At 42.9% G+C, this 11,026-nt stretch overlaps 1 protein-coding gene across 1 annotated transcript in view; it reads right to left on the bottom strand.

Moving 5' to 3' along the window:
* Positions 1-1,444: 1,444 nt before the first annotated feature.
* The window catches only part of LOC122523128 (protein Wnt-10b), an 11,345-nt gene continuing 1,763 nt past the window's right edge, over positions 1,445-11,026 (bottom strand). Inside the window, exons 2-4 of the mRNA XM_043644737.1 lie at positions 7,170-7,423; positions 2,702-2,985; positions 1,445-2,133 (exon numbers count right to left, since the gene is read on the bottom strand). Coding sequence (XP_043500672.1) covers positions 1,594-2,133; positions 2,702-2,985; positions 7,170-7,423 — 1,078 coding nt within the window. The 3' untranslated portion in view covers positions 1,445-1,593. The remainder of the gene's footprint in view (positions 2,134-2,701; positions 2,986-7,169; positions 7,424-11,026) is intronic.

Genomic DNA, 11,026 nt, shown 5'->3' on the forward strand with positions numbered 1-11,026 from the left:
CTTTCTTTCTTTCTCTCTCTTGGTGTTTGTATTCGTCGTTGCCGTTGAGAAGTGCGCTGAGATGTCGCAAGACGAATCGTCGTCGATCGGACGATAAAGCTTGTACTGGTCACACTTCGTATTATTGGCGGCTAGAATCAAAGGACTAGGTGCATCTTAGCTGAGCTGAGCTGAGCTGAGCTGAGCTAAACCAACCCAAGTCTTGAGTCCAGTTGCACGTATACATATATATATATATATATATGCGAACCTTTTCCTACGCGGATAAACATTCTACGGGCGTAGCTCTTGTTCTCAACAAAAACCATCTGAACCGATCTCGACTCGTCGTCATCGTAGCCGTCGTTCTTCTCTTTGCTTTGCCATCACCACCTCCCCCGTACTCCCCTATTCTTTTTTCTTTTTATTATCCTTCTTTCTTCTTCTTCTTCTTTTTCTTCTTCTTCACCTTTTCTTTACTCTTTGGCGACAGGTATTGGGAAATGAAGATGACGCGACCAAGCAAGACTACGATGACGAGTACGAGTTTGTACTTTCGTATCTTTTTTTTCTTTTTCTTTTTCTTTTTCTTCTTCTCGTTATTTTTATTATTAGTTTTTTTTTTTTTTTCGCAAGGGAATAAAAAGGATTGGCACAGATTTTTGTTGCAAAGCTGACTCGCGAGTTAATCTATTGGTCGATCAATAATAAAGAACCACCTCTGTGCTTTGCGGCATAGGTTTGCATCAACGGAAGAAATTAGAGCATTGAAAAAAAAAGGCTTCAATTATATAGGATTAACTAATTTGGAAGAGGGATTTGTTGTTACTTAAAAAACCATTAACGAGTTTATTTTATTTTTTTCTTCTTTTTTTTTTTTTTGTGTGCGTGTAGGTGTAAGTGTGTCTGTGTTGATTCGTCGTTTTCCAGCAGGGATTAAACAAATGAGGTAGATGAGAATTACAGGAACTCTCTTTATTGTACGCGTATAATTAAATCGTATATAATGGATCAGCGCGTTCTCTCGCACGAACGCACCAATCATAATACGTCTTGAATTCTAATAATACTGCGACGGAGGTTTTGTAGAATGGGTTGAAGTAAACGATTTAAATATTAATTTAAATAGAACGTCGAGATATATAAATAAATTAAGAGTTTTCTTATAGTCTACGACAATTGTTTTATAATATTATTATATTATTATTATTATTATTATTATTAATATTATTATTAATATTATTATTAATATTATTATTAATATTATTATTATTATTATTATTATATATTTTTTTGTTTTCTTTCATTCTTTTTTTCTTCTTATTAGCGACAACGACGCGCGACGGAAACAAAGATTCTTCGATCGTCGGATCGCGAGATCGCGTTTCGAAATTTCTTTTCTCGAACGAGATCGCACACACATGAGATATTAAATATATTTGAATTATTTCTTTTTATTTCTTTCTTTTCTTTTCTTTTTTTCGCTTTACTTTACTCCGTTATCTTAAATTCTAACGCAGTTCGCGGGGCCGTATCCATAAGTTCGTTCGATCACGTTTATACTCCGCGAGTTTTCTTTTTTCTTTTTTTTCTTTTCTTCTTTTTTATAGCGTTTCACTTGCAAACGGTGATCCATTCCTCTACGGTGCAATTTTGACACTGAACGAAGCAGCACCAATGAAACTTGCACTTGCACCTTTCCGTACGCCTTTGCCTGACCACGTTGTATCCTCTACCGCAACATAGACTTCCGCATCCGTCCCCGGCCGAGCTGGTTTTGTTGCATCTACGTCCGGTCGTGCCAGGAATGTCAGCGGGCGGATCCTTTTCGCAAAAGTTCGGCGACTTTTGATAATAGAAAAGTTGTTTGGCTAGATCGCGGGGTTTCCTTTTACGGCCGGCACCCCTTTCGCGATGTTGTTTCTGTCTTTGTCTTTGACGATCCGGTCTCCTTCTCCTGGAACCTCTCGCTCTCGCCAACGGGGTGACGCTACCGAGATTGCTTTGCGCCACCAGGACGGCGTTCCTGAAACGATCCTTGAGCATCTTGCCGACCACTCGAAAATCTGGGACGACCTTCCAGCAAGTTTTCAGCTGGCACGAACCGGACATGCCGTGACACTTGCATCTCACTTGCATGTTGCTCGCAACCGACTGAAACACACAAGTCAAAAGATTGTAGAAATGCGAGAAAGGAATGAAGATGATGCTGGCTACCCAAGGGAACAAGGGACATCACGGTGGTGGTGGTGGTGGTGGTGGTGGTGGTATGGGACACGAACGAGAGAGAATGAAAAACACTGAATCTAAGTTGCCTTTCTTTTAGACAAAGAGGTGTCGCGTACAAAACAGTTAATGAGTCTACGGCTGGGTGGTCCCGCCCGGGGCTTCGTCTTAATAACGTTGAGACCTCAGCGATGCTCGGAGAGTACCACGAATGAGGAAAAGAGGAATAAAGAGAGAACCCCCAACGTCTTCTTCTTCTTCTTCTTCTTTCCTTTCTCTTTGTTTTCTTTTCTCTCTCTTCTACTCTCTTTTCTCTTTTTCTCCATTCGTGTTCCCTACCCCTTGTGCTTTGGTTTCCGCCATGGGCGGAGTTTCGACGCGGGGACCAATCTAATAAAAAGTTCTAAGATTTTTCGCGAAAGCAAATAAAGGAAAAGAAAAAAGGAACGTAAAACTTTTAAAAGAAAAAAGCTACGAAAATGAATGATCGTTTTACCAGACGTCCTGCTTGATTGTTGTGCAAATTAACGGTTGATTGTATGTCGCCAGCCTTCTCCCGGGTATCTAGGAACTGTCTCGAAAACTCCATGCCGTAATCGAGATTGTGAGAACATCCACCCCATTTCCATTGGGTGCCCCTTGCCTTGGCCGGGGGTTTGACTTTGTAGCTGGACGGGTCGCATCCGCAGGAGAGCAATTTTCCCATGCTGCAGGCTCGTGCCACGCTGTGTGCAACACCTGCCGCTGATATCGCGTAAGCGAACGCCGTTTCTCTGTAACCTGCGTTTCAATATAACATATCATATATGTATCGAATCTGCTCGTAAGAAAGTGTAAAAGAAAAAAAGAAGATTTTCCTAGATATCTCGGCAAATTGTGCTCTCGCGTAAATGGGAGATGATAGAAGAAGGATGATAATAAAAGAAATCATTCTGAGCAACCGTATAAGGAATTACAAATGGATTATCGTTCGTTCGAAGTTAAATTATTCAGCCGTCGGTGAAAAGGAAACGCGTGCCCTTTTCTCTACTCGTACGAGCAAGTTTCTTTCTTTCCGATTGTTCAACGGCACCTTTTCCCTTACCACCTTCATTAAACGATCAAGAATAGATCTTGAGAATAAGAGAGAGAGAGAAAGGAATAAAAATAAAGTAGGAAGAAGCAAAGAAGGAGGAGGAGGAGTAGAAGGAGGAGGAGGATGACGCGAGCATCGTGCAGCACCCAGCAGACGTTCGTTAAGAGATGCGAGACGTCGGTCTTAGTTTTTCTTAGGGCCCTCCCGCGTCCAAGGTCCTCTTCGTCTTTGCGAGCGAAGGTACCTTCTCCTCTCTTTGGAGTCGGATTGACGGACGGCCGAGCGTCAAACCGCAGTGGTGGCTGTCAACTTACAAACGATACGACACACGAGCGTTCGCTGGCTTACAGTTGGAGCAACCAAGATTCGAAAAGGGGGCCCTCCTCTTCTCCTTCGACAATGCCCACATTACTCTACCCTTTCTCCTGTGCATCGAGAAGTTACTCCGAAGCCATGGATACCGGGCAACCGGCCTGCTTGGTTGCTTGCTTGGTTGCTTGCTTGGTTGCTTGCCTGCCTGCCTGCCTGCCTGCCTGCCGGTCGACCGGCATTTGCAGTATTCATGAGGACGAGATACCGAGGAGACGCGCTAAAGGCGCTCCTAAAAGGATTTGTGGCATTCGTTCTCGACACCCGATGAGGCACCACGTTGCTGCCACTGCTCTGCTACTTTGTCTCTACCTCCTCCTCCTCCTCCTCCTCCTCCTTCTTCTTCCTCCTTCCCGAAGGGATGCGAATGAACAAGGATGCAAAAGGATTCCACAAAAGGAAAGAGAGATACCTTGGGGCACGGACTCTCCTCCTCCTCCTCCTCCTCCTCCTCCTCCTCCTCCTTTCCTTCAAACGATACCAAAGGTATTAATAATTCCGTAGCGAGTCTTCCTCGAAATCGTTAAGATTTCCAAGTGGCAAATGACGCGTGGCAACTCGGACAACAACTTATCTCCTCTTCGAATGTGCAAATATTTTCCTACCGATCTTAACCTTAACTTTATTCTTCTATATACGGATATATACGGATAAGAAAAGAGGAACCGTTTTATAATCGTCGATCCAAGTTTGCGCGAGAATGATCGTAAAGGTGGTGGGCACCACAGCACCACCACCACCACGGGGATTCTCGCAATAAATCCTTTGGCAAGAGCCGTGTGTCTCTTCTGTTGGACAGCAACCGGCCGGAAGAACAGAACACCACTGAAGGAGTATGTAGTAGTAGTAGTAATAGTAGTAGTAGTAGTAGTATTTGCGAATAGCTGGAGATTGAAGAATGAAAAATAAATAAAGAAATAAATAAAAGAGAATGGATAAGAATCTCTCTCTCTCTCTCTCTTTCTCTCTCTTTACTCTTAGCTTTCATGATTGTGGGACACGGTGACGAATCGGCTTGGCAATTCCTCTCCACCTTAGCAAAGTTTCGCGTCAGACCCGATTCGTTACTCTTAGATAACTTAATAGATAGATAGGGGTGGTGGAGGGGGCGGAGGAGGAGGAGGGGGAGGATGATGGGCTTTCGGAGAGTTGGATCGGAAGGAACGAGTACGGGAGGTCCGCTCGTTCATTCGTTTATTCGTTCATCCGTCCGTGAAAGACTACTACTACTACTACTACTATTACTACTATTACTACTACTACTACTACTCGCAACGAAGAACGTAGTACCTAGCGTCGATCGAACCGGTGCAACGAGTTTCTTAATTAATGGCCTTAAGATAGATCTACCTTTTATATGACGATCGCCTTAGATGGTACCTTTCTCGCGCAGGTGGCGCTCGTTTCTTTTGCGATTCGTCGTCGCGAACCCCCTCGTAAATTCTCGCGTTAGAAATGATTTTCTTTTTGAATTCAATCGGATTATAATATATCCGACCACGGTAGGTAGGTAGGTAGGTAGAAGGGTAAAAATGGAAACGGGAAAGAGAAAAAAATTGAGAAACTTTTTCGACTGAAATATTTTCATCTATTAAATCCACTTGTGCGGGCTTCTTCTTCCACTGTCAGTTTTCTAATTTCCATTATAGACGTCACATCTTTTCTTATTTCACCTATTACTACTACTACTACTACTACTACTACTACTACTACTGTTAACTTCTCTTTCTCATCCTACTTTCTATTCTCTCGTTTTTCTTATAATAAAGAAATAAACGAGGGTAGGGGGGAGAGAGAGGGGGGAAGAAAGAAGGTTGGTAGAAAGGAGAGAAATAAGAATGAGAGAGAGAGAGAATACAAACGTCGTCGTCTTTCTGTGGGATTTAACGACACGGATGACCGGGGTCTCGAGACGTGAGCTCCCGGACTCTCGAAATTCGACACGCTGGATTTCTTGACGAGTGCTCGCAAGTTTCTTTTACAGTCAAGTTTGACTACGATATAGACTTTGAGAAGGTAAGATCGTTTGCGATTGTAACGTTTTATAAGGAAACTCTTTTCCATTGCTTTTATTCCCAAAAATTTAGCTACGGTTTTCGATTAAGGGGGGACAAACTGACGGTATCGATGATCGGACAAGTCTTCTCGAAAGATTCTCCACAAATTTGTATTTTACACGATCAGAGAAGAGTAATTACGTGAGAAATTTTTTCAGTTTAAACCATTTTTTTCCCCATTTCGTAGGGAAGATTGAAAGATAATCCTTTTAGTTGGAATTTCATTGAAGTAGTCTAATTACTTCTTCGTTATCGTCAGAATTACTGTTCTCGTTTTTAACACCCATTACGCCATTAACACCAACACGCGCGAATAAGTTGAGAGGTCTCGGATAATTCAAAGATATTTTTTAATGAATCCTATACTAATAGCCCACCCACATCTAATTTTGATTTTCCACAATTAAAACCATGCTTAAAATAAATGAATCAACGAATACTAATTCTTAAACCCGTTAAGCGAGGATTCGACCCACAATATCATCCTCGCCCAATCCTAGTTTCTTTCGACTAAAAGAAAATTGATCGCACGTATGTAACACGCTAACGACGCTAATAGGATAACACTTTATTATCATAGGTTTGATGATATTACGAAAGATTGGAGAAATGGTAAGATTGAATCGACACCCTTTTGACGTAGAACACGGAGTTGTCGTAAAAAATCGTAAAGGGTTCGATGGAAGTGCCGAGATAACGAGATAGCTTGGGAGTAAGGGCCACAAAAGTGAGGGCAAAAGTGAGAGGAAAGAGGAAAGAGAGAGGTTGTTGTTCTTCCTCTGTTGTGTTCCGCGGGCCTTAGGAGAGTCTTGAGGATGGGAGAGCTCATGCTTTCAGGTCAGGTGCGCCCGATGTCGCGCTCTCGCGCATTCGTCCGACACGATATATGTTTCCTCTTTCGGCGCACGTACGCGCCACGACGAATTTATATGTCACGCTGGTCCAGTGCCGAGCTTGACTCCCCCAGTTACCTCCCCTGAAACCTTCTTATGGAATTGGGACAGGTTTTTGGACGGTGCCCTTGTTGCTTCCTCCGTTAGCAACGCCAACGAAGAGGAAGAGACGAGGACAACTACGAGGATGACGACGAGCAACCGTGTGCTCTCGTGATTTAATGAAATCTCTCATTTTTTTCTCTCTCTCTCTCTCTTGGCTTTCTATTATTTTTATTTTAAAATCTCCGAGAAGAAGAAGAAGAAGAAGAAGAAGAAGAAGGTGGTATTGGGATTGTTGGAAAGTTTCTATTGATTGATCATTTGATTTTCTATCGATAGATACCTGCCGATTTTTATCTTAATCTATGATAATTTAACACTTTAACAGTCATTATCATTATATGAACAGTAATTTGTTATTAGAATTTGACCAGTTGGTAAAGTGTTAATGTATAAATTGTATCGTTGTTTGAATTACATTTTAGATAAACCAATAACATTATATAATTATATGACTTTATATATTACCTCTTTGCAGGAGGACGCTACTCTGTTGAGTTCTGCTGCTCGGCGTTAGAGAGGAACAGTTCCACCTGTGCCACATGAACTGATGCTGACATTCTAATATCGCCATTTGTAATCCCTGGAGTGCTGCTACCGTAACGTCCGGGTTCCTGTGGCAGAGTTCACGTTGTTCCTTAGTTAATCCAGGTATTCCGTTGCAAACTACGGCACTGCCGCTGACCCAATCCTCGACCGAATTGCTCATCAAACAATTGCCGCTGCAAACGAAGATGTAGATCTTTTTATTAACGGGAACCAACACAGATATACACACACGTAAACACATACACACACGCGCGTAAGAGATTTATCGTGACTTTTTTTCGTACTTTTGCCAATTTCTTGGAATCGCGAGAAAGCCGATCTTCCCACGGACAAGTTCGATCGGTTTGAGTGATTTCGGTCGTACGGAATGTCCCGTCGTCGCGGAGATTCCTCGTACGATCGCGGTATGCCGTGATCTCCTACCTACTCCCCCCCCAGACCCCTACAGACCCCCCTGACCCATACCTACCTACCCCCCTTTCTCTGCCTCTTTTTCTCTTTCTCATCAAGATCGAGGTACGAGAGCTCTCGCTTTTATCGGATTCTCGATCGCGAACGATTGCTCGTTCCTGAATCTTTCGACGATCGATGGGATTCACGATGCCAGATAGGAAAATCTAAGAAAGTGCACTTATTCCTCTCTCTCTCTCTCTCTTTCTTTCTTTCTCTTTCTAGTTTTAGATTGAAATTAATTAATCGAACATCAGGCAGAAGCCGTCGTTTAAGATAACGCGTTCTAAGAGCTCTTATTCCAAGAGTCAAAGCCCGTTATCGCGATAGTAAACGAGGGATGATGATGGTGATGGTGATGGTGGTGGTGGTGGTAGGGAGTCTATGGTTTGATCTGTTTCTTTGAGAGCATTCTCGCACCTCTTGACCTCGGCCTCATAAAATCATTCAAAATAAAACAGACCCGTACGATATGGTACATGGTACATGGTACATGATACGTGGTGTATACGGAAAGGTGGAAGGGGGAGAGGGAGGAGGATGGGATAATCATAAAAAGTTGAAGAAATGTCAGGGAAGTTGATTTCTCGCGTTGCAACCGTACAACCAAACAACAGCTGGATGAGTTAGGGGATAACAGGACGAGATGAAAAGATTCTTTCGGCTGGTTCGGTAAGTTTATCCGCGCGTACAAATTAGCCGACGAGCATCTCCTAAAGTAAAAGTTGTGTATGGCACCCGTGCGGAGTAAGAAAAAAAAAAGGAAGAAGAAGAAGAAGATACGGACTTGGGAGGAGGGGGGTAGTCGAGGACGACACAAGTTGGGAGAAGGCAGGCACGCTAGTAGAAAAAGAATAAAAAGAATAAAAAAAAGGAGAAGAGGAAGAAGAAGAAGAAGAAGAGAGAAACCGTGCTCGGGACAACTCGGGAAGTTTCTGCGGAGTGTGGGAAAGGATGGCAAAAGGAGGGATGAGGCTTTTTAGGGTCGTCGAGGTTATTGAGGGCTCCCATTACCGGTACATCCGTGCCCCTAACGCTATCTTTCGCGCTATTGATGATCTACCGAAAGCAGATTAATGATCTTAACTCGCTCAACAAATTGCCGAAGACACCGTACGGACGGTTGAGCCTATCAACGGATTCCTTTTGCTACCTCTCTCTCTCTCTCTCTCTTTTTTTCTTTCTTTCTTTCTTTTTCTTTCTTTCTCGAGTTTTCTCTTTTCCTTACCACTTCGATACCTTTCTTCTCGTCTCACTTCTCGCACAAGAAGCGAGACACCCGGTGTTCTGCTGCTGTTGCTGGTGCTGCTGGTGCTGCTGCTGCTTAAGGAACTCGTCTTTGCGTTACCGTCATTCTCGTTGAAATACCATGGTCCTTGGTTCGATTCGAAAAGATAACGAGTCCCATAGATCGACGGTTGAATCGGATTACATTAAACTTTTCTGTTGGCACGTAGGATATACCGAGATATTCTACTTTACCTTTTAAATCGTACGTTTTTTCGTTTTGTTGTTTTCTCCCTTTTTCTAGTTTACTCGTTCCGAGAGTTGTAATTTACATTACGCGCGTGCGCTAGCAATAATCTTGGGAAAAAGGGGGTTAGTTGGTGGAATCCAAAATGGCTTCTGACGCGATTTTATTCGATCGTTCTTTCGGTTTTCCCTCTCCTCGTCCCGTCCCATCCCATCCCATCCCATTCCATCCCGTATCGCCTTGCTACGAGAAGAAACGGAATTTCACGTTTAATGGGGGCTCGGTGCCATGATCTCCGAGTAAAACGGCTAGATATCGGTTTCCGGTCTTTGCTATGTCGTGAAATTACTTTGAGAAAAGAATACTGGGAGAACTAGGAAGGAAGGAAGGAACGAAACGTACGAACGAACTAAAAGCAAAGAGAACAAAAATAAAGAAACTGAAAGAGAGAGAGAGAGAGAGAGAGTCAAGGATAAGATTCGCGCGTGTCGCAGCAGCCCGGAGAGAATGGACGGAGGACTTGGGTCGCGCGAACCAGTTTATCGACTATTATATCGTCGAGAACGTAATTCAATGCCCCGTAGCGAGAGTACATCGCGCATACATTGTGCGGGCACGTTCTCGCGTCCTGCATCGAACGCACGAGAGAGAGAGAGAGAGAGAGAGAGAGTCGGTGCAATTATTTACGACGAGTCGGCGGCCCTAACCACAAGGGGATTCCACCCGTAGACGACGAGGACGTGTATCGACGGAGAATCCGATACCCCATAACGAGGATGAAACTAAGAAGAGTTGTACGGCCTAACGCCAAATAACTATGTCTCTTTAGACGTTGTCCTCGAAATAAACATTATTCGCGATTACATTTACGAGCAGTGTCGTAGAATTCTTGTCGAACGTTTAGAAATCGATCGATCATAGTAATAGAATGGATTCTTCTCCTGATCATCGATACGCGAATTGATACAATATGATCGGTTTAAATCTCGATGAAAAAAAAAAAACCAAAAAAATATATGAAATCAAATTCGTATCAATTGATTTTGAATTTTTCGAAAGTTCTTCATACTCGTTGCTTGTGTTGTTGTTTTTCTCGCTTATGATCGAAAACAGGCGATTCTTTTTTCTTTTCCTTTTTCTTTTAGAGACACCTGCGTCAATTTGAAAAAAAAAAAGAAAGAAAAGAAAAGAAGAGAGCAGTTACCTGCAAGGTACAACGTAGTAGGTATTTCCATAATGAGAGAGGAGTTCGATGCCGAAATTGAAGAGAACGCAATTTAAGAAGGAACAGCCTCGGGTTAAATAACGAGTTTTCGTTAACGTTACCGATATTTATACTTGATAACGTGGTCACGAATAGCTACTTATATCTTCAAAGAATCGTATATATACTTTTTCAAAAGGAATCATATATTGCAAACGTCACGTATGCGAAATAAGAAATTTTCAGCGGCGGGGACGTTATTATACTTGTAAAAGAGAGGAACACTTTTACGCTCTTACGTGGAGGTAGGCCGTCGGAAGAGAAGTAAGGAAGGGAAGGAAAGGAAAAGGAAAAGGAAGGGAAGGGAAGGGTATGGAAGGGAAAGAGATGGTTCTTCAAGTATCGGTGGATATAAAGACGATCGAGTGACGCTTTAATAAAGTCGTTAGGCTAAGCTTCGATCGAAATTCGATACGTAAACGAGAGACGAGAAAGAAGAGGATTTAATCTCGATGAGAGAGAAAGAGAAAGAGAGAAAGAGAGAGAGAGAGTGTGTGTATGTATGCAAGGAAAAGAAGACGTGACGGTAACGATTTCTGCGATCGGTATCGGGCTTAGAGAAGAAGAAGAAGAAGAAGAAGAAGAAGC

The sequence above is a fragment of the Polistes fuscatus genome, unplaced genomic scaffold (assembly GCF_010416935.1).
Source record: "Polistes fuscatus isolate 324 unplaced genomic scaffold, CU_Pfus_HIC Scaffold6, whole genome shotgun sequence".
Lineage (NCBI taxonomy): Eukaryota > Metazoa > Arthropoda > Insecta > Hymenoptera > Vespidae > Polistes > Polistes fuscatus.